The sequence below is a fragment of the Tyto alba genome, unplaced genomic scaffold (assembly GCF_018691265.1).
Source record: "Tyto alba isolate M040663 unplaced genomic scaffold, T.alba_DEE_v4.0 Super-Scaffold_17, whole genome shotgun sequence".
NCBI classification, from domain to species: domain Eukaryota; kingdom Metazoa; phylum Chordata; class Aves; order Strigiformes; family Tytonidae; genus Tyto; species Tyto alba.
In genome coordinates this window covers 7,652,748-7,676,520 of record NW_024881279.1, presented here as the reverse complement: position 1 = coordinate 7,676,520, position 23,773 = coordinate 7,652,748, and the positions used below count along the sequence as shown (strand labels likewise).

Genomic DNA, 23,773 nt, shown 5'->3' with positions numbered 1-23,773 from the left:
GTAACACAGAGAAGGATCCCTCAGCACCTTCTCCCAGTGCTTGAACCCTTCCCACAGCACATCCAGCCTTCGGAAAACGCCATGCTGCTCCCAAGCACAACTGTGCCGTCAGGATGAAGGCAGAGCCTTTGAAAGCTCAGCCAGCTAATAAATATTTATATTACAGTAGTGTACAAAGGCTCCAGCTGGGATTAGGGCACTGCATTAACATAGATCATCCCAGGGTTAAAGGATTTATAGCCTAAAGAAAGCACAGCATTCCCGCCTTCCTGGGAGCTGGGCAGTAAGCACAGATATGGTAGATGTCAACATTTTCTGCTGTTCTAACACTTCCAGGGTTTGCGGGGAGGCTCTCTAATGGTTATTCAAACAAGAATAGCAGCTCACTGAGTTACTGGGAAGCTGCTCTGCTGCCACGAGATGAGAAGGAACCACTTCTCTTGCTCTCCTGTTTGCTCCAAAGACTGTCCTTGGACTTGAGCACAAGCCCCACATGGGCTCCAGAGCCCCAAAACGAGAGCCAGAATGAAGCTGGCTGCCAGAGGGGGGATGCTGGGCACCCCGTCCCAGTGGGGTAGATGCTGGTAGTGCCCAGCAGTGCATGTGCTTTGCAGCAAAATGGGTAAATGAACTGCCATCTCCCCAAAAGGGAGATGAAAGCATCGCCAGCCCGGGCAGGAGAGCTGGTTGTGTCCCCGATGTGCAGGGGGCTGGGGGCTGCCGGTGACAGCAACACTTTGGAGGAAGCTGTAGCCCCCTGCAAAGCTGCACCGGGAGCTCCCTGCCAATAAATTACTGCGGGTACAACAGGAGGCAGCACTTAAATAATATTAGTTAATGGCAGCTTCAATGGGTTCCCACGGGGCTGCACAGGAAGATTTTTCATCTGCCTGATGTTTTACTCTATAAACACATTACTCTCAACAAAGTGGAGCCGCCCTGGTAAAAGTCTTTTCGGTGCAGGGTCCCACCGAGAGGTAGAGGAGGGGACCCCCTCTGCAGGGCGCAGGGGGGAGCCCCAATTGCCCACCGAGGCCGATAAGCGGCAGTGCCCGCTCTGAGGGGGACCAGGGCTCGAACCCGCGGTCTCGCCCTCTGCGGAGCCGCGGCCCTCCCCTCCTCGCCACGGCGGCAGGCCGGCCCCGCCCCGCTGCCGGGAAGGGGGGCCGGGCCGCTAGAGGGCGCCGTGGCCGCCGGCGCGGCCCCCGTGACCCGCCGGCCGCTCCCCCCCGCGCCGCCTCCCCGCTCCGGCCGGGCCCGGCCCGGCCCAGCCCCGCCGAACCGAACCGAACTGAACCGAACCGAAGCGAAGCGAAGCGAAGCGAACCGCCCCGCCCCGCCGCGATGTGGCTGGGGCCCGAGGAGGTGCTGCTGGCTGGCGCGCTGTGGGTCACGGAGCGGGCCAACCCCTTCTTCTTGCTCCAGCGCCGGCGGGGACACGGCAAAGGGGGCGGCCTCACGGGTGAGGCGCGGCGGGGCTGAGGGGAGGCTCCGGCCCGGCCCGGCCCGGCCCGGCGCGGGCAGAGGGACGGGGAGCTCCTGCCCCCGCTGCCGCGTCCCCGCAGGGCCCGGCCCGGCGGTGGGGTGAGGGGGGGGGGGGGGGGGACGGACTGCGGGGCTGGCGCTGGGAGACGGGGGTGCCCGGGGAGGGGGATGCAGGCCCCGCCGGGTGAGCGGAGCTCCTGCCGCCTTTGCCTCTCGCTGCCTGTAACACCCCCGCCCCAGCCGCCGGGACGTCCTCGGTCGCAGCTTTGCCCCGTTGTTCGGTTCGCCCCCCGGGCCGGGGGTGCGCAGCGCCGGGCAGCGCGGCGGGGCGGGCTGGGGCGGGCCTCCCCTACCCTGTGCTGCCAGGGAGGACACAGTGCAACCGGGGTGGCTGCGAGGATCTGCTTCCCTCGTCGAAAATGGCTTCTGTGGAATACTGGTGTTGCTTTGAATTATTGAGGTGTTTCTTTCTTTCTTTTTTTTTTTTTTTTTTTTTTTTTTTTCTGGTGGTGTGCTTTTTCAAGATTTAGAGGATGAAAGTAAGATGTTGTTTTTAATTAATACCTGTATGAAAATTGTGCAGTGCTCAGGCCCAGGGGTGAAGTTGTGTGTGTGCAGCCCCATGAAAACTACCCCTGTGTGCGTATGCCTGATAGCCATGTTTGGTGACAAGAAACTGTTAAAATAACATAACTGACCAAGGCACAATGTTAACAACAACAAAAAATCCCCTCACTTCTAAAACACTCCATTCATGTGCAAAATGCTTACACAGTTATGTGAATAACAAAACCGTGCTTTTTACATTTGTGAATTATGCACAGCCAGTGTCACATATTAGCCCTGTTAACCAAATACACTAACTACAGAAATGATATGGCTGATAAACATCCTTGGCATATTTCATCTTTTCACAATGTTCAAAATTAATTACTTTGTTTTATGTAACATAACTTGTGTAATTTTGTATGTAGGCATGTAATTGTATTCTGGGATTTCCTAGGTTTTTTCTAGAACAAATGATGCCTGGTGCTATTCTAGAAACTTTTAAACTGATTTATTCTTGAACGGCTGAAGCTTTGAGCTAGTTCACTCTCAGCTTGAGCTAGTTCACTCTCAGTGAGAGAGTCTTCTTTAGAGCTCCTACATGTTGAAAGCCACGTGTTCTCTTTAAAGAGCTGTACGACTGCAAGTTGACATTTTGGAGTTAGAACGTAGATAATCAGACAAGCTGGAAAGGTGTTTAAGTTGCTGTCGGACTCAGGGTCTTAAGCGTGTCTTGTTAGGGGTCCATATGTCAATATTTGCCACGTTTGCTATTACAGGAAGTATTCAAAATGACTTTTTAATCTGTATTCTGCCTAAAACTGCACGCAAGAAACCTGGAGCCCAAACCGAGATCCTGCTGTGCTGGATACATCCGTATTTTTTTTAAGGCTTACCAGATGAGCTTGCTGTGGATGGTGTTTCTCTTGAAGTATGACCAGTGGTGTGTTTCTAATCTGTTACTTGCTTTTGGATAGCAAGAGAGGTAAAGGGGAGGAAGTAGCATGTTACATGATACTGAATGAGTTATGGATGAGTACAGTTTGCTCAGACTTACCCAAACTGTAGGGAGGAGAGCAGGGAATTGAGCCTGGGCTTCCCCAGTAGTGATCCAGAGGAGCAACCTTGCTCCCTCTCCGAGTTCTAATGTTAGAAAAGTTTTAATCGTGAGGATGTTGCAAAATTAATTTATATTAAAGACTCTCATAGTACATTATCTAGAATAACAAAACAAAGTATCATCTTAGATATTTGATTTATCTAGTAAATAGACTTAATTGAAAAAAATAGATGTACTTTACAAAGTGTGGTGACTGTCAGCATTTATTCTGAAAGTGCCTTATTTTTTATTTAACATCATCTAAAAATATTTTAGCTTCTGTATTACCAAATTTTGATTCTCTGCCTTCTTTGTTTAATCAAAGTACTTCTAGAAACATCACTGAAACCTGTGAGTACCAGATTTTCAAGAGCTATTTGATTCCATTTTGGATTAGTTCTCTTGCCTACTGCTTGCATAGGTGATGCTGAAAGGTACAGCATTGAAAACTCTTCCGTGTTTTAGTTTAGGCTTAAAAATCACTATTAGCAAACAGAAACCCCACAGAGGAAAACACATTTAACTTTTATTAGAAAACTCTCCTAGCAAGGCAGAGAATTATAATGAGGTTTAGTAGACATGTAATTGTCATCTAAACTATCCATTGCCAGTGGGATTGGCTATAGTTGATTTATAAGTAACCTGCTGGAAGTGACTGGATATACGTCTTAATTTTCTCAACCAAGTGCCATTGCTTTTCTATCACAGCATATATAACATGAACATTGGAATTTTTCTGTTGTGTTGATTGATCCTGTATTTGTACTTAACTCAGTTCTTTGTTTTGGAATTATGTTGGTTTAATTTCTCTCTCTTTGCCTCCTAGGTCTTCTTGTGGGAACATTAGATGTGGTTTTGGATTCCAGTGCCAGAGTCGCCCCATACCGCATTCTGCACCAGACTCAGGACTCTCAAGTGTATTGGGCAGTAGCATGCGGTATGTATTGATGTGACTCTTGTCAGGGCCTGGATTTGTGTTATTCTATTGTATTTTAGGTTCAGATGGTCAGTTATCCTGCATAGGATTATTCTGTGAATGCTTGGGAAACTTCCTAGGGCTTCTGGCAGGATAGTGGAAGATGCCAGAAATGACAGAACTTCTTAGTGTTGCTTAAACTGTAGTTTGGGAACTTAAGGTTCTGTAAAAGCTTCTGTTTCTGCAAATGTTATGAATTTTCTTTCTTCCAAGGTGTATCTGTTCGCAAGGTCATTGTGAGATTTTTCAAATAAAAAAATGTGATTATAAGATTACTGTGGGATGATGAGTATTGTGCCAAAACCTGCTTACCAGGAACACGGTACAGGATGGGAACATGTAAGGTTGGTCAAAGTGCCAAACACTCTTTGGGGAATCTCTTTAATGGCTTGATCCAATTTACTTTTCTCCTGTTACTTCTGGCCTGTAATAGATGTATATATATACTATATCTGTAAAATATATTACAATAATAGTTTTTAAAACATCAAGAATCTTTGGCCTCTTTTACTTGAGAAATGTAACTGCTGTATTAGAATATCATGGTATAACCTTCTAATACCTGGTGGTGAACTTTGATTAAGGCTTTAGGTCCTACTGGTTGCTAAAGAGAAAATATCTTCAGACGTATTTGTTAGACCAACTTTGTTTATAATAAGAATCTTCACTTCTCACTTTGTGGTTGAGATGTAAAATCTGAGCATGAAGTAGTCATTTTCTAAGCCCACAGATGTTGATGTCTTGTTTTTCCTGTTCCCATTTTCTCCCCAGGCAACCAGCACAATATTCTCCCTTGCAGAGCTACATAAATTGTGCAGCAGAGAGGTTTAGAAGTTGCTGTGTTTCACAGGAACTCAGTTGCCCTTTTGAGGAAGGCAAAAGCAGAGAGGAAGAAAGACAGAAAACAAAATGGCAGGCCAGAAACTACATAGAAAAAAACAGAATATTTAGTGGCTGCATATGGTGCAAATGTGAAAGTTTATAGTATCTTCACACTAAATGAGCGTGTTATTTTTGTACTATTTCAGGAGTGTTTCAGTTGATACCCTCTGTATCTTAGTTACTTTTAAATAATGCAGCATAGTCAAATGAGATAGGCTATATTACAACTGAATGGAGTTTGATAATTTATTATACTGGAATAAATACATTGTCTTCATCCGAAGTATTTTTTTAATCATACCTGGTTCTTAAGATAAGAATACTGGCATTCACTTAAAGTGATAAAATGTATATGGCTCTCTATTTGAAAAATGCATATCTTTTATTTATGATTTATTATGTGTAAGTACTAGTGGGCAGCATTGTGGTCATGCATGCAGCTTTGGCCTTTCCACACTTTGTTCTTACACCTCTCTTTGTAGGAATTGCAGAATTTTACTCTTTCATATATGTCATTCTTATGTTTTTCTTAGAAAGATCAATTATTGAGGTCTGACTTATTTTAGCAATTTGTCTGCTGTCACTTGGTGAGAGATGCAGCTGATGAAACAAAACAGAACACTGTTCCCCTGTCATTGTTACTGGACATGCGGGTTTTTTCCACAACCAAAGCATCCTATAATTGATAATTCTGTGCCCTTAAAATAAGCCATTTCATATTACTCAAAAAGAAAGTCAGGTAGAGCAGTGGCTTTAGGGAACTGCTTGTCTTTGCTGCTTTCTTCTTTTCCATCATTAACCACACGGAGGGGTCTAATGTACTTGCAGAGAAATCAAGTAGTGGGAGGCATGCTGTTAACGTTTTTAGATATCCCACTGCTTTTGTATGAAACTTCAGAAGATAAATTCACTGGAATTTGGCAAAGAAAAACTTACAAATGTCTCTGACTTGTATTTAAACAGATTTCCTTTTGTGTACATTTAATGTTTCTTACCTTGTTAAAAAAAATAATTGCTTTTTTTATTTCTTCTGCATCTTTTTTTCTGTCTGCAAGAGAATATCTTGTAGCTATCAATAGAGAGGAAGAAATCTTTTAGTAAACACAAGTCTTTGAAATTATTAATAACTAGCTAAGGCAACTTTCTATAGAAAAGTTCTTTAAACTGGTTACACAGTGAAACTTATCCTTTTTGAACTGTTATAGACTGCATGGTTAAAAACAACTAACTGATATAAAGTTTGCTGGGATATTTTTATTAAAGAAAGCAAAGAACTTTCTGACATTAATATTTTAGTTGCTTTCTCTACTGACTGTTGCCCATAGAAAACAGAACCTCTTTGTAGGTGTAACAAGTTTGGTTGTTCTGAAATTTCAAGGTTCTTCTGAAACTTCATTATTTTTGTTCTAGAATACCAGGAAGTAAAAGAGTACTTCTCGTCTGGAACATAAGAATGCATTTTCTATGGGAAAAAAACCTGTTTGGTGTGCACTGGCAAATAGGGTGATCTGTTGGGAGTGTGCTGATCATCCTCGGTGGCACATTACATTAGAAACATAATGTTGGTGTACATAAAATATTCTTGACATGTATACAGTTGGTGTGCTTGATTTGCCCGCATCACTGTTTGGTAATTATTAGTTTTCTCCTGTGAATTTGGAGGAAAAAAGACCTTGTTCTTTTGTCTTTGTTCTTTGCTCTTCCCATCATCTTTCACCTCTGCAATTAGGTTCATCTCGTAAAGAGATCACAAAGCATTGGGAATGGCTGGAGAATAACTTGCTGCAGACTCTATCCATCTTTGATAACGAAGAAGATATCACCACCTTTGTCAAGGGCAAGATACATGTAAGCGACATGTTTCCCTGAAGGACTTCCAGATCCTGAGAAAGAATGGGGAGGTGGTTTTAAGAATTTTTTACCCTTGAGAGGGAGGGAGCAAGAGCTCCTTTGCAAAACTTTTCTCTGCTTCCTCTTCATATGTACATACATTGGGAATTGTTATGGGATGCATACAGCATTATCGGCATCATGTTACGGTTATAACACCGGACAAATGTATTTGGGGGGGGAAGGTTATAAGCAGTAGATCTCAAGGAACAGCCTGCTTAGGATGCTCCTACTAATTATATTAAAATATAAAACCACTTTAAAATCCTTGCCGATTATACATTGGATGCAGAGAGAATGCTTAAGGAGTGTTCATTCAGCAACAAATATTGGAGAGAGAATTCTAGTTGCAATGTACTTGCACTGACACAATGGTCTAAAACACATCTAGGTTGTAAAGGAACTGCACCTTGCTTCCACTGACTTCTGAGTCAGAGGTGTCTCTGCTTGTTGTACAGTTAACATGCTTCAGATTCGCAGCCCACAAATCCTGCAGAGTAGAAACTTTATAAATACAATTCTTTATTGAACAGCAGCAATTAGAGTCTTTTCCAGTACTTCAGTCAGATTTTTTGATTTTCTCTGTGTCTGAGAGATCGTGGTCATTTGTTTTTCCTTCTGGCCAATCAAGATCTGACAGACTCTGGAGTTCTGCCCTTCCTGGCAGATCATCTTCCTGTTGAAGAAGCATGTTTGCAAGTGAAAACAGGCTTCAGTTCTCCTGCAGGGTGTTCAAAGTGCTACCAGGCCAGCCGTGAAAAAGTCAGTCAAATGTTAAACATGAATGCCGGCTGCATGCGTTCAGGAGTAGATCCCAGCTCATAGACTCCCAGACTATCTGACTTCTCTTTCTGCATGTCTTTACTATTTTTCTGATGTGACAGGAGAAATAACTGCTGTGTCGTGTTTCTTCTTCCTGTCTTCTGGATTGCTGCTGTGACCTTGTGTGCTATATATTATGTCTGTCAGCATGTTCCTTCCATTTTTTCTCTCTCTCCTCCCATGTCCTTTCAGGGAATTATTGCTGAAGAGAACAAGAATGAGCAGCCTCAGAGTGAAGAGGATCCAGGTAAATTCAAAGAGGCTGAACTGAAGATGCGGAAGCAGTTTGGGATGCCTGAGGTGGAGAAGTTGGTCAATTACTATTCCTGCAGCTATTGGAAGGGCCGTGTACCCAGGCAGGGCTGGCTGTACCTCACCGTCAATCACCTCTGTTTCTACTCCTTCCTGCTGGGCAAAGAGGGTGAGTTATAAGCCTGCTAGTTGTTTTGCTGTAATTTCCCATGATCTTTTTGATGCAGTTGATCTTCTGTGTGAACTTTTTTTCAAGCTGACTTTTTTTTTTTTCCTTTTAGAAATCCTTTAAGCTCTAGTTCAACACATAGGTCGGTCCTTGCTCTCATAGGCACGGCAGTGATGTTTAGACTGAGTGCCTGAGTCATTTTTCAAAACATTTCTCAAGTTGTACAACTACACCTGAAGTTTTACTTCAGATGGATTAGAGAACCAAGCAATATTTTTGTGAGTTTTATTTGGACCCAGTATTTGCAAAGCTTGAACTCCTCAGTCAAAAGCAAATTTGCTGGAAAGAAAAAATGAAAACTTGGTAATTGAAAGCATTTTCTGGATCGGAGATAGTCCTTTTGGAACTGCGTTATTTCTAGTCTAGTTGATTCCAAAGACTATTTCCAAGTACTTTTGGAGAACCCAGTAAAAGTATGAGGAAAAGAATTGTCCATGTGTAAGAGTGGAAAAATGCTGCTATACTGAGATCTTACTGTCTGCTTAAGCTTTATTTCTGATTATTTGTTTTTTTTCCTTGAATTGTAATAGTAGTTCTTTTGAATTTTTTTCCCAGTTACACTGGTGATCCAGTGGGTGGATGTAACCCAGCTAGAAAAAAATGCTACACTGCTGTTCCCTGAGTGCATTAAAGTAAGCACAAGGGACAGTGAACTTTATTTTTCCATGTTTCTCAACATCAACGAGACGTTCAAGCTGATGGAGCAGTTGGCTAACATTGCTATGCGGCAGCTATTGGATAATGAGAGCTTCCTACAGGACAAGTCCCTCCCGAAGCCCAGGAAGCCTCTTAAGAACATCTCTGCATTAAAAAGGTATATGTTCCCGGCAGTGAGAAGAGAAGACAGATAACGGGGCATTGTAATAATAAATCTGCACTACTGTGTAGCTCTGAGGTGCTGCTGGGGTTTTCTCACTCTTGGGTCTGCATCACTTACTTCAGTCATTAGCCCTCTGCCTATCCTTTTTTTTTTTTTTTCCATCCCAAATTGCTACTGAATTCACACACACCCTCATGCCTTTCTCATGGATGACTAGGCACTGTCAGAAGGAATTTTCAACTAGAAACTGTTGAAAATCCTGTTTAAAAAAAAAAAAAATGAGGAAAATTACATCCGGCCCTTTGTCTGAAGTTGAAGATTTATAAAAAATAATGTACATTTCTAGTGTAATAAATCCTCCCACTGAGGACTGTTCTCTGCAGTTTCAGAATCTCATGTAACATTTACGTTTCACAGATGCACTTGCATATTTTATCTTGTATTGCAGGACGTAAGTTGTCAGTGAAATATGTCTGAAGGCTGAAAGAGGAGTCAGATAAGGGGTGGCAACTTAGAGAAATTAATACTAAGAATACACAGCAGAGTCTGAAGGTTGTGATTGGAATGAATGCTTAACATCAGTGTTTGAGTGGGTTTTTGAAGTGAGAAAAGAACCTCTGCAGACTACTTCTTGCTTTTCCCAGAGACCTGGATGCTCGAGCCAAAAATGAGTGCTACCGTGCCACTTTCCGGTTGCCCAAGGATGAATGCCTGGATGGACATACAGACTGTACCTTGTGGACACCGTTCAACAAGATGCATATTCCTGGCCAGATGTTTGTTTCCAACAATTACATCTGTTTTGCCAGCAAGGCAGAGGAAGCCTGTCATCTCATCATTCCTCTCAGAGAGGTAGGGATTTCTTAGCTGTATATTAAGATTACAGGCCCTTCTTGTCTTTTGCGTGCTTCTATCTTTTGTACAGTGCTTTATAGATAATGGAGTATCTGCTAGATCCAACTGGCCCTTGTCTTTGTCTTCTAGGTGACAATAGTTGAGAAGGCAGATAGTTCCAGTGTCTTGCCCAGCCCTCTGTCCATCAGCACTAAAAGTAAAATGACCTTCTTCTTTGCCAATCTGAAAGACCGAGATTTCTTGGTACAGAGAATCTCTGACTTCTTGCAGAGAACACCATCCAAGAAACCATGCAGCAGCGACAGGGAGTGGAAGTGGAATTTGGCTGATCCTGGCTGTGAGGTACTGAGGAAATAGCTGGGAGGAGCATTTGTTGACTTTCCAGAGTAATGCTCCTTACAGTGCGTTAACAGTGCTTGTTACCAGCACATGTCTCTTTGTTAGTCAAGTAGCAGAGGAGGAAGGCTGCCTGAGCTCTGATGCTTTATGTTCTGTTGCTCAGGAGGTTCCGGAGTTGCCTTCCAGCAGCCCACTTGCAGTTAGCCCCACGTCTACACTCTGCAATCGACCTGTCAACTTTTGTGCTGGGGAAGTGCCAACAGCCTCTCAGGGACTACTCAAGCTGTTCAGAAGAAATTCCGAGGAGCTCTTGGGACCCAAAGGGGTAAATAATATTTTAACTGAAAACAATGAACTCTAAATAGTTTGCAGTAAGTTACAGATTTCCTGTCCACCGAAAATGCATTTTAGCCCTAGTCAGTCCTTCAGTATCACTGCTGTGTCTGTCACAATGATAGTGCTGCATAGATGTAACCTGACCGTCAAATTACTGTATCAGTACTGAGATACCTGAGATACCTGACTGCAGGCTGAGAAATTAGTGTTACTGTGCTTCTGGGATGTAAATTCATGTCTGTGAAGAACTACCTTTCTTCAGATCAAGAAAGCAGAGAACCAGTATCTCTGCTTGCTAGTTAATCATCTTAGACCATGGTTTTGCTTGCATTTATATAGAGATTTTCAAGGTGTAATGCCATTGCACAGCCCATGTTAGTGTTGTAAAGACTTGACTTTAAGCAAGGTCAGAACCATTTCAGAACAGTGTAGATTAGCATACACCCTTTTATTCAGCAGAAAGAAGAAAGGCTTTAAATGTCACAATGCATTTCTCTTGTGAAATGTAGGCCTGAGTATACCCAAAAATCACCTGTCCTACAAACATAAAAAATGCATTAATCTCCTAACATGGCCATATTTGTTCCTGTGAAGGCAAAGGAGAAAATGAAGGAAGAGTCTTGGAACATTCATTTCTTTGAATATGGGCGAGGGATGTGTATGTATCGCACTGCTAAGACTAGGGAGCTGGTGCAAAAAGGAATCCCAGAGAATCTTCGTGGAGAACTGTGGCTCCTTTTCTCAGGTATGATGTTGTGCTTGATACTTTGAGATATCAGAAATAAGCTTTCTGCATATCTCAGAGGAAAAGGTGTAAATCTTAGCTCCTTTCAGAAGATATTAATCACAAGTTAATTCTACCTGAATGATAATTCATGGTGGTTTTGCTAAAAATACAGTGATTGTGTTCCTGAGATGACTTTTTTTATGAGTGTAGTAGCTCTTTGGTCTCCTTTGTCTGCCTTTCAGTGTTGGGACCTAGACTCTTAACAGGATGATTGAGTTTGTTAACATACTTTCATATCTATTTGTAGTTAATGAGTTCATGTAGTGCTTCCTGACTGCCTCATCTCTGAAACTGGGCATAAAATCTGTATTCCAAAGCTCAAGAGGTGAAGCAGTATTTGTTTGTCGTTACAGGGGCTTGGAATGAGATGGTGACTCATCCTGGTTACTATGCAGATCTTGTGGAAAAGTCAATGGGAAAGTACAACCTTGCTACAGAGGAAATTGAGAGAGATCTGCACCGTTCTATGCCAGAACATCCTGCCTTCCAGAATGAGTTAGGAATTGCTGCCCTCCGGAGAGTCTTAACAGCTTATGCATTCAGAAATCCAACAATTGGGTACTGTCAGGTAAGAAAGAAGTCTTAGACTTGTTAGTCCTACACTGTGACTGTGATTGACATGGACTTTTTCTGCAGTATTTGTTTAGTTTCAAGCTTTTCCTTCATGCCGTCCATGTGGTGGTGTGAGAGTAGGAGAGAAGTGGTTATGTTGCAAGATCTCTTAACTGTCCTTTGGATACAGCATGTAAATAGACTTTGCACATTTCTGTTACGTGTAATTACAGAGTCTTGTACTGGCTTTACTGCTAGAGCTTTCCCTAGTTCAGCAAAAACATCTTCTGCTTTCATTAAAAAGAGCAATTAAATTGAATAAGTGATGATGCACATGGACAGTATACTGAAAATTAAGACAATTGCTTATTTGTGAAACAACTCAGTGGAAATTCAGATTCATTTTGTATATTGCTGGAGTATTAGAGGTTCTCATTATGTTGTGCTGTTACAACCAAATTGTTACAAAACTTTTCATAAAAATTTTTAAATTATACTTAATCACATTGATTAATGAAAGTGCTTGATGAAAAGTAGTTGTATTATTTGCTACCTCACAAACAGAGGAACTGACTTTGAGCCAATTTACCCTCCTGTTTCATCTGTTGACTCAGGTACAAGTAAAAGCTGGAAATAGATGTGACTTAGTGACAGTTTTGCTGTATTCATTCTTCTTAAGTTTAGCTGGTCTGTAATGACAGAGTTTTCATAAACATCTTTGTGTTTTTCTCCTCCATTTGACTCTGCTGGCTCGTAGGCCATGAACATTGTTACATCAGTACTGTTGCTGTACTGCAATGAGGAAGAGGCTTTCTGGCTCCTCGTGGCTTTATGTGAGCGGATGTTGCCAGATTACTACAATACAAGAGTCGTGGGTGAGTCTTTGTCAAATTTGTGCTGGAGACTGGATTTTCAGCTACCAGCATCTCTGCTGTACCAGCATCTCTCAGGAACACTTTGTTGTTCAGAATGAATTAAATGTGATGCATTTTAAAGATGATGAAGCACAACCCTGTTCCCTTTAAAGTTGCAGGTGTGTGATGGAGACGTAGGAAGAGACACTGCAGGCTACCAAGGTAGTAGTACTGCCTTGTAGTAACAAGGAAGATGAAGTCACTAAAAATTGGTAGCAGGAGGGACCATTAGCACTAAGGAGGCATATCTAGAAGAAAATTATTGGGTTATTTTTTACCCATCTGAATGATGTATTAAATCTTTGGAATAGGCTTCCAGGAAAGGTTAGTGAAAGCACCGCTTCATGGGCTTTTAAAGTTGGTCTGTATAAAAGTTTGATGTAAATACCATAATATCAGTAATCCTCCACCACTCTTCAGGGAAAATACGTAGATCAATGAGAGATTCTATTTCTGCATGCTCTGCAATGTAGGAATGGTCTCTATCTAAATATGTTAATTTTACTGAGAACAGAAAACAAAACTAAATAAATGTGTTAATTTTAGTTCTAATGTTGAGGCATATATGAAATTAAAGTGAACTCACACTATTTTCTTTAAGAATTGATTAGCTTGAGTATAGTACCATGATACCACCAATTTGAATTCTACCACTGTTTTTGTTTGTTTTCTTAGGTGCATTGGTAGACCAAGGCATCTTTGAAGAACTTACACGGGAGTATCTTCCACAGCTGTCAGAAAAGATGCAGGACCTAGGAGTGATTTCCACCATATCCCTTTCCTGGTTTCTCACTCTCTTTCTCAGTGTCATGCCCTTTGAGAGTGCCGTGGTCATTGTCGACTGTTTTTTCTATGAAGGAATCAAGTTTATCTTGCAGGTGTCATTGGCCATACTTGATGCCAACATGGAGAAGTTGTTACAGTGCTGTGATGAAGGTGAAGCCATGACTATTCTGGGCAGGTACCATTCATTGTTCTTATTTCTAACTGAATAATAACAGTACACTTAGTCATCTCTTTCTACCTAATTCCATTACATAGGAGGTCACAGATAACATCCTAGGACGAAACTTGAGCCCCAGAGAGGTTTGATATTGCTTTCTACAATGGCTGAAATTAATTTTTGGCTCAAGTATGGAGGAATCCCATATTTCTGCAGTTGTTTGCTTTGCAGCATAATACATTCCTGCATCTTAGTTTGAATTTGAACTCCAAAAGATTGCTTATTCAAAATTCACAGAAGAATTATAATTCAGTATTAAGAACAGATCCTGGCAGGAATCACCTTCTAGAAACAAAACTTGATCAAGAAAATACTTCCCAAGTCTAATAAATATAAGATTTTCTTGTTTGAAATGTGAATCTCTTCTGTGTGCAGCAAGATCTTCAGCTTATGACTAGGAATCCACTTTAAAAAGAGTAGATAGCCCCAAAAAGGAGTGAAAATCAACACGAAGGTAGCATTGCAGGTTAGCTGGGAAAAATTAAATTTTCCTACATGTTTAGATTAATGATACGGAGAAGTTGGGAATGATGCGTTTAGGATATTACTTCTTTTCTGGACACTAATCCTGGAGTCTTGCACCTGTTCTGTTTTTTCCCCACAGATATTTGGACAATGTAGTTAACAGACAGAGCATCTCTCCCCCTATTCCCCACTTGCATGCCTTGTTGACGAGTGGAGATGACCCACCACTTGAGATTGACATCTTTGAACTTATCAAAACATCCTATGAGGTGAGGTTCTGGCTTAGTTTTTGCCCAAGGGAGTTTTCTCTACTAACATCCAGTTTTATACTTTGTGCAGCCAGAATTTGAACAGTTTTCATAGCTTGAGGTGCTTAAGGAGTGCAGGCTCAAGCTATTAATCCACCTGTTTGGTACGAGTAGAGCCTAACACTATTGGTTATTGCAGATCACAGAGACTCTCCCCAGCACCAGTGGAGACTAAAATGACGACTGAAATAAGTAAAAGTTACAGACCAGAGATTTCTTCCTGCTTTGCCAAAAAAGTCTTCATTCTTACTTGTATTTGAGGATTGTCAGTGATAGGGAGCTGGGGGGGAAATTCAGGGTAAAAATTGAAGCATACTGCAGAAACATGGAAGCATCACAGTTCATGTGCACAGCAATCCTGTTCTGTGATCCATAATACAGTAATTGGAAGGTGACTTGAGAATGATGCCAGTGCTATTGAAATACCTCTGCACTGGTGGAGGTGTACCTCATTATTTATATGGAGAACAAACTCATAAGAAATTTGTACCTGAAGGATGAAAAAAACACAGGCAAGAGAACTGGTGTTTGACAGTTCTCTGCTATGCTGTGGTGAATGTAGATTCATTTCCCTGTTTTATCTCCTGTTTTTCATCCTATCCCCTTCCAGCTGCTTACAGTCAGGCAGCTATCATTCTGCTGGGTATTTTGTTTGTTTTTTGAAATCTGCCGTCTCTGTTCTTGGTTGCTTTTATAAAAGAATGTCACCAAATTAATCTTATTTGTCCAACTCAGTCAGAATAAAAGCCTCTTAACTTTGGTGCTTCTAGCTGAATCTTATATGGGTCCTAGAGAAAAACTGGGATGGAAGGAATGACAACATGCCTATTCCCCTATCTCTGCCACAGTACAGGATCTGTATTTCTGTCAGTCCTGACAGATGCTTTTTCAGCTGTTATTTAGAAACCTCTGATACTGGATTTCTTGTGGATTTTGTATGACTTCTCTTGCAAGATGGGGGTGAATAGGGAATAGAGCTCAAGTTTTTTCTCATCTTCTTGCTGCTGGTAAAAGGCTTCTAGGAGTTTTAGATCATCTCTGAGGGGATAGTACACTTGTTAAAGAACATGTAATTGAACAGGGGTTGTTCTTTCTTTAGGAGATGTTGACCTGGTCTGCTTCCTTTTCTTGTAGAAATTTAGCAATCTGAAGGCAGATGACATGGAACAAATGCGTTTTAAACAAAGGCTGAAAGTGATCCAGTCTCTGGAGGATACAGCCAAGAAGAGTGTGGTATGTGACTCCCAGATTGAATGAGCTACCAAATGGCATATTAATGGAATGTGTTTTGCTGTGAGCATCTAGAAAGTTTGCACTGTAGCAGACCCAGTTTTAAGTGACTTAAAGAATTGCAGTTCATGTGAAAAATGGATTTACTAGCTGGAATAATCATTTTCTTGTCATTTATAGAGTACATTAGTTAGCACATTAGGGAATTTTATAGAAGGGGTCATGGCCAAAAGGAAGTATCCATATCTATTGCAATTATCTCCTATGTCCTGGGTAGAGAACCTCATCCATATGTTTCTTTTACTATTGTTTTTCAATGCATCTGAGTCAAACATCTGAAGATAAAAACAAGAGGGAGGGCCAACACAGTCTGCACAGTCAGGTCTGCACAAACAGGAAATAAGTGAAGTATTTTTTTCTAGCTGCTCAAAATGTCAGCAGTTTCTACTTGACCAGAAACAGTCTCCCTGACCTATATAATCCATAGCAGTGGGAAGTAGTAGAATGGTTATGTTTTCCCTCCCATCCTGTGTCCTATCTCCTTGCACTTGTTTTCTTCTTTTCTGTGTTACAAAGATTTTTCAGTGAGTCATAATTAACTTTTATAGCTTTGAAATAAATTGTCCACTCTATTTTTCTCCCTAACTATAGGTCCGAGCTGTGTCTAGTGACATTGGTTTCTCTATTGAAGAACTAGAAGAGCTGTATGTAGTGTTCAAGGTAAGAAGCTAGAGGGAGGAAAAATGTCTTCTGACACAGAGAGAACAAATATCAGAATAAGTTGAAATGGAAGCAATGACTTTGCTTTGATTCTTAATCCAACCTGTCAGAAACAGATGTGGCATTCTGTTATACATGGTGCCAGTAAGACTGGCCCTATTACTATCTTATTTATTATTTTAACTTTTTTCCCCCCAGTGATGGACGAAACACATTCACGGTATTTAAATGATACTTATTCAGAAAGAGATCATGGAATCCATGGAAAGGAATGTCAAATAGCACTTAGAATGGCAACCTAGAATTGACTGTACCCCAGTTTTTATTCTCAAGTTTGCCATTGACTTTTACTTAAATGCTTTGCATCTATTTGTCAATGTATGTATTTTTAAAAGAGTGATATTACCCAACTGCATTTACCAAAGTCGCTGCAAACTTGGTTGCACTGTGCCGTAGACTCAGAAGGAGAGGCTTAGTTCTAAAACCTGCATGTTCCCTTTGCAGTAAAGCCTGAGTGTCATTTCATTCAAAACTGAAAACGTGTTTTTTGTATTTTTCACTTAGAATTGTTCTTTGTGCTTTTAGTGAAATCCCTATCTCTTCTTTCATTTCATATTACTTTATAGTGAAGTAACACTAGAAGTAATGGGGAAGATAAACAGTCTGTCCTGCAATGTCTCTTCTTTGCTTACTTGATGCTATTCTTGAGTTATAACGAAGTCTCCACTCGTGTGGGTTGTTGTATAGTAGAAGCTGACATGTTAATCCTTTCCCTCCAAAGGCAAAGTATCTGATGAGCTGTTACTGGGGAAATAACCGTGCTGCAGCTGCCCGCCGAGATCAGAGTTTGCCCTACCTGGAGCAGTATCGCATAGACATGGAGCAGTTCAAAGAGCTGTTCATCAGTCTGACCCCCTGGTCTTGTGGCGCACATACGCCTGTGCTAGCAGGGCGTTTGTTCCGGCTTCTGGATGAGAACAGGGATTCTCTCATTAACTTCAAGGAGTTTGTGACAGGGATGAGTAAGTGGTGTTTCTGGAGATGATGGAATATTGCAAAACTTGTTCCTCTCCTTTTCCAAGCAGAGAACTAAAAGGAGATAGTGGTGTTTGCACTATCATGAGGGGAGGGTGCCAGGGAAGATTCAGGCAGAACAAAAGATGATTTTATGCTGCTAGGCAGTCTCCCGCTGTGGGAAACGATAGGTGGCAAACCAACAAGATGTGGCTTTGCCATGGATTTCTTCACTGCTTCTACAGAGGGCTTTGTGCAGTTAGTGTTTCCTCGCTGTATGTGAACTCACTCTGTTTTGAGTCTGTGAGCAGAGGGTGATTCTTTATCCGAAGTTCTGTTTTTCTTAACCTGTTTGGGGTTTTTTTATTTTCTTCACAGGTGGTATGTACCATGGCGACCTCACTGAAAAACTCAAAGTACTCTACAAACTGCATCTGCCTCCTGGTGAGTGATTGCTTCTATATACCACTACTATTGAGCATGGTCTGTTCTGACATGCAATTGAAAAGCGATGCCTCGTGAATTTTGCTAATGAAGTGGGTGATACTGCTATTCAGTTAGCTTAGAGGTGTTAACATATCCTTCTCTGTAAATACAGCTCTGAATCCAGAGGAGACAGAGTCTGCTTTGGAGGCCACAAGTTATTTCACAGAGGATGTTACAACAGAAGGTAATGCAACGCTGCTGCCTTTACCTCTCAGTTTAGTCAGGATTTGCATCATAAATCCATGTGCTGTGAATAGTGATTTTGTGCAAGGTGTGGTCTCGTGATGGCAGTATGTTAGGATTTCCAGTGTGTTTGAGTTCACAGTCTTTGTTGCATGATGGGAAAGAAGTTTGGAGTTTAAACTCCTCAGTGCCCATTTCATGGAGGGCACAGCATGCTCTGAAGCACAGTCATAGACTGCTGAGGAGGAGCAGTGCGCTTTTACCAGCCCCTGCCTCCCACTATGATTTAGGTTTTTCTTGCAAGTCTCATTGTCTCTCTTCTTGTTTTTGTTTCCTTCTCTGTGTCTGTCTGTGTCTGGCCTTTTCTTCTGTTTAATCTGGGATATTGTCTCCTCAACCCCTTTTTCTGCCGCTCAAGTATCTCCTTTTGTCTCAGAGCTGGATTTCTGCCTTCACTGTGAGTCTCAAGGTCAGTCCATGGATTATGTGCATGCGTTGAGCATGGCTATAATGCTGATATCATCTGCTAGCACCAGTGTGCTATTTTAAATACTCTGAAGTTGTTGCTGCTGCTCCTCTCTTATAACATTCCCACTATGAATAAAGTGCTATAAGTAATTAGATATCTTTCAGTGTATTCTACCTATTGAGTTTCAACCTTGGTCAAAATAGGTTTTGTCCAGCTTCTTTCAGTGGAATTTATTTCACCCTATAAACTGATGGGTGGAAAGTACATTCAGGGCAGAATGTTGGGGGCTGCTAGGCTTACTGGCCTGGGTAGATGATACCTGTGCCTATTTGACAGTTCTAACTTAAAGACATAAGGATGCATGCCACTGAATTGTAAAGCTGTTAGTAGACTAATTTACTGTATCTCTTAAAATATTATTTTAGGGACTGTCAGATTGGAGATCAAAGTATCTCAATTGTGCAAAATGTTTACCAAAATGTAATAGCGCTCAGAAAAAAAAATCTGAGCAAGTATGTACAACGGGTAGTTGTGTTGTGTGGTGTTAAGTGGCTAACATAACAGTCTGAGTTGAACCAAGACTTCCTATATAGTCTAGTGACAATATAGGGAACCAGAAGTGAAGTTTGTAAAGTTAGACTCTGCAAATTAATCCCAAAGTGTCAGTTCAGCTAGGAAATAATGGTGAGTATAGATGATAGTCACATATGTGCTCAGTGGCGGTTTGGGTTTTTTCCATTCATTATCTTGCTTTGGATAACTGAACTTCTCTTTAAGTCATCACATTGCTTAACGGTCTTTCATATCTGTGTTTCACCCTTTCTTTTAAGACTTCTGCCCTCTACCTCAGCTCTTCAACCTACTTTTTCAGTGTAGCTTTTTACCCAGTTCATTCCTTCAGCCTATTGCTTCCATCCTGTTCTGTTCATTCCTCCAAACATGATGTGGGAGTGTGAGAGCTAACTTCTATTAAATATATTTTTGTATGATTTTGATTTGTATATGAGTTGTCTTATGTTCTTCAGGCATTGTGCTGCTGAAAATCAGCTATTAATTGTTCTTCTATAATTCCATAATTTTTTAGAAACCCAAGAAGATAAAGGAAGGAGAAATGAGAATGGTCCAGAAAAAGGTAATTTCATCATAAACAGACCACGTTCTAGTCTTGTCTTTCTCATATTATGAACTATTCATTGTCCATTGCTGTATCAAGGAGACCTTTCAAAGTGTCCCTCGTGGACAGGTGAAGTGAGATGTGAGCTGGGAAAAAAAATCTCTTAGGCATTACTGCTCTGACTGTTTTACATAACACAGATTGTAACATTTGTAAATCATGTTTGGTAAGTTGTCAACTCATAGAGTTCATTTATGAGAAGTCAGCCTGATGCAGAAGTGTTAACATTTTTGCTCTACTGAGCTGTATCAGATAAACCAGCAGAAAACAATGCAACTGTCCTGGTAGATGCTTTCCTGAACTGTCAATAAAACCTGCTTCTAGCATGATTTTTGCTGGCACAAGGTTCGCTTTTTAAGTCTGAAACCTTTAACCACCTGACAGTAGTGGCTTGTTCTTGCTTCTCAGAGGAGAAAGGTACCAGTCCACAGGACTACAGATACTACCTAAGAATGTGGGCCAAGGAAAAAGAGTCCAAGAAAGAAACCATTAAAGATCTCCCCAAAATGAGCCAGGTAAGAAGTGAATGTGAAGGTTTCCAGTTGGATGACTGACAGCTTAGTGGGGAATTCAGCGATATGTGCAGCCATTTTGCCAGCATACTCAGTCTTTGCCTGTAGATTTCCCTGTTGTTCTTGCCTGGGGAGCTTTAGAAGCTTCTAATTCCACGTTAGTGTTGAATTCCTCAGTGGACATAGACAAACTGCTTTTTTTTTCTGCCAATCAAATGTGTTTGATTCTGTCTGCCTCCCAGACCAATTTTTCCTGTAAGAACTGCAATCTACATTTTCCTTCCAGAGCGGTATGTTTCAAATATGCCATCAGTTGTAAAAACCTGTTTGGCTTTTTTTATTTTTGCATTGCCTCGAGTTACAGCTGCTTAGTGGAGAGCAAAGAATGTGGTTACAGGAAAGAGAGTCTGATGACTGGTGTGATCTTTTCTGTCTCTCATTTCCTTGATGGGTGCTACTTAAACCAGTTCAGAAGCACTTTGAAGCTGACCACAAGAGAGTAGCAGGACAGAAGTAAAACTTTAGGTTTTCTCAGATCTGAATATGTGAGTACTCTGTTCATCTGTCAGAAAAAACCTCCACCACTATTAAATTGCTAGCTGTACCTCAATTTAGCTTCTACCGCAGAGAGGGAAGATTTTGCCTGTATTGAACTGTTCTGAATTAGTACAATAAGTTGACAGTTACTTGATGGGGAGGCAGATAAACAAGGAGTCAGTCAGGATGGTGCCTGTTGCTTCATCTCAAGGAGCATCTGGATGATGCTCTTAGACATAGCTTTTGTTTTAGGTAGTCCTGCAACAAGCGGGGAGTTGGACTCGATCCTTATGGGTCCCTTCCAACTTGAGATATGCTATAATTCTGTGGTCTGCCACTGTCAGTTTTTTTCAGCCTGAAGTATGACTTTCTGGTCTTTGTCTTTCAAAGGAACAATTCATAGAGTTATGCAAGACCCTTTACAACATGTTCAGTGAGGACCCAGTGGAGCAAGAGCTGTACCATGCAATTGCTACTGTAGCCAGTCTCCTCCTGCGAATTGGGGAGGTTGGAAAAAAATTCTCCAACAAGCCCGTGAGGAAGTCTGAGGACTGCAAAGCAAACAATACCCAAGATGCTGTGAGTGAAGAGGAGTCACCAACATCTGAACGGAGTCAGAATTCAGCAGTGGAGCAGCACCCCCAAGCTGACCATGAGGACAAAACGTGCGGAGATGCTCAGCCTGAAAAAACACAGCAGGAGAACCAAACTCTAGGAGATGGGTCAGGGGAAGGACAAGGCTCTCCTTTACAACTACTGTCAGATGATGAAACCAAAGATGATATGTCCATGTCTTCTTACTCCATGGTCAGCACAGGCTCCCTGCAGTGTGAAGACATTGCAGATGACACAGTCCTGGTTGGTTGTGAAGGCAGTAGTTCAGCTGCCAGGTATGGTAGTACCATTGATACTGACTGGTCTATCTCCTTTGAGCAGATCTTGGCTTCCATGCTGACAGAAACAGCCCTTGTAAACTACTTTGAGAAGAAAATCAACATTCTGCAGAAGATCAAAGATCAGAAGAAGGTAGAAAGGCAGTTCAGTTCATCCAGTGACTATGAACTTTCCTCTGTGTCAGGGTGAGCTCAAGAAAGCAGTAATTGTCTTTGGGAGATAGAACAGGGAGATAACGTGGCAGATGGCAGGATGGTTTGATATTTTGTATTTGGGGTTTTTTTTTGTTTAATCAGAGACCAGTAACTACACAAATACAATAGATTCCAATCATTAAGGGGCTTCTGACAGTGACTGTTTTGTGTAGGTGCTTCTTTGGCTACTCTGACTGACAGAGTTAGACTTACATTCTCAAGAGCCATTAGAACCTAATAGCCCCTGACATATAGAATTACCACCATAAATTATGCATGTCTGCCTTTTGCTGTCGTTTATTTTAATGAAGTTTTATTTCAGACGGTAACTGCTCCTTGCCTGCCCTTGTTTGCTGTAGGTTCCTGGGTAACTTGCACAGCAGATGCAGCCTGGCTTGAAACCATGTTCACCTCTGACTGCCAGTCTGAGAGCTAATGCAGTGTAGTCAAGTGCTATAGGACCCTGACCTATAAATAGTCTTGTAAATTCTTCAGTGCTGTTCTGTGACTCAGCAGCTATGATGCAAATGTGCCCCACTGCTCCCAGCACCCTAAGATCTAAACACAGACATTTCTCAAATCTGCAGGTTTCTTTCAGATGTGACTTTGCATTTTCATAGTGTATGATCACTTTCTCCTTCAGCATTCAGGAGTTTTCAGACAAACCTGCTTTTCTAGCATTTGCTTTTCTAGTTCTTTGAAAGCCATTGGTTTTAGTTTGTCTGGGAAGCCACAAGCTCCTTGACTTCAGTGCAGAAGTAGTACTGAGTCAATCAATGGGCTCATGACAGTTACAATGAGGGAATAAGTTCCTAAATTAGAAGGCGGTAAGTCAGGCTCAGCATTACAGGGCAGTGGCACGCTGGTCTGCTGGACTTTCCCTGTCAGTAAACTTTCACTGTTTCTTGCTGATTCTCTGTTTTTACTAGCTAGTGATCAGTCTAATTTTTAAGATGACCCCTAAGAATACTATGATCAGTCAGCCCTCACAAATGCTTGGGGCAGGAAGATGTGCAGGAGTGTTGTCCCACCTGCACCTGCTCAGCGTGTCCTTTATGAACATCTCCTGTACAAAAAGTCTACCAATGGACATGCTCTTAGAAACTACTACACAGCAAAGGGCATTTATACCTAAAGAAGAAGAATTCAAAGCAGTGTGGCCCTCTGCCATCAGCCCATTACCGGGAACCTCGATAGACTAGATCTCTTTCCAGTTAAAGACAAAATAACTGGGAGACTGAGTGACTGCTCTTTTAAATCAATTAAGACCAGAAGAAACTAAGAGTTAGCCTTCTGGTAGTAGGGTGTGCACGCCAAGGAAGGAGAATTAATGCTGTTCCTACAGATAACTTCATCTCAGTACGCAGACATCTGCCTTGCAGGGCCGGAGCAGGAGCTGCTGCTGCTCGGCAAGAGCAGACCCGCGCCGGAGGGCCAGGTTTGCCACAACTTTTGGCTGGCATTTGGAATGTAAAGGATGGGAAGGACATGTACGGTTGGATGTTCCCATTTAACACTACTTGGTGTGCTACTCAGTGTTAATTACTCCTTGTGACATTCTCTGTATGTATTCACAGCTGGTACATATTTCTCTGCCTCCTCTGTCCTGTATCACTGGAGAGCAGCCATTAGTAAAACTGCTTTTACTAATTATTCAGTAATTTATTGTAATTTTTTAAAGTACAAATAATACATGTGATTTTACACTGTCTGTCTGTCTTACCTGTCATGTACTCAATAAATGAACCAGAATCCTATAGGCTACTTTGCCTTTTATTTCTCAGCTCATGGAATATTGCT

At 41.7% G+C, this 23,773-nt stretch overlaps 1 protein-coding gene across 2 annotated transcripts; it reads left to right on the top strand.

The window, feature by feature from the left end:
* Positions 1–1,231: 1,231 nt before the first annotated feature.
* Positions 1,232–23,730, top strand: TBC1D9B (TBC1 domain family member 9B). 2 transcript variants are annotated; one of them, XM_042790435.1, is made up of 22 exons: positions 1,232–1,462; positions 3,957–4,067; positions 6,718–6,836; positions 7,893–8,121; positions 8,737–8,995; positions 9,646–9,853; positions 9,986–10,198; positions 10,359–10,520; positions 11,126–11,276; positions 11,672–11,886; positions 12,628–12,745; positions 13,460–13,745; positions 14,392–14,521; positions 15,695–15,793; positions 16,442–16,510; positions 17,292–17,532; positions 17,903–17,968; positions 18,123–18,194; positions 18,612–18,662; positions 19,747–19,794; positions 20,245–20,351; positions 21,276–23,730. In XM_042790435.1, the coding sequence occupies exons 1-22, from the start codon at positions 1,345–1,347 to the stop codon at positions 21,966–21,968; spliced, it is 3,765 nt and encodes a 1,254-aa protein (XP_042646369.1). In that variant the 5' UTR covers positions 1,232–1,344; the 3' UTR covers positions 21,969–23,730. The 2 variants fall into 2 exon arrangements, with proteins under 2 accessions (XP_042646369.1, XP_042646370.1); XM_042790436.1 differs by lacking the exon at positions 18,612–18,662.
* The last annotated feature ends 43 nt before the right edge of the window (positions 23,731–23,773 follow it).

Excerpts from the sequence above, each read along its gene's own strand:
- TBC1D9B (XM_042790435.1), top strand. The coding sequence starts at position 1,345 with ATGTGGCTGGGGCCCGAGGAGGTGCTGCTGGCTGGCGCGCTGTGGGTC. Across the intron at positions 15,794-16,441 it reads ATACAGCCAAGAAGAGTGTG|GTCCGAGCTGTGTCTAGTGA; the intron begins GTATGTGACTCC and ends CCCTAACTATAG. Across the intron at positions 18,663-19,746 it reads CCTTCACTGTGAGTCTCAAG|AAACCCAAGAAGATAAAGGA; the intron begins GTCAGTCCATGG and ends ATAATTTTTTAG.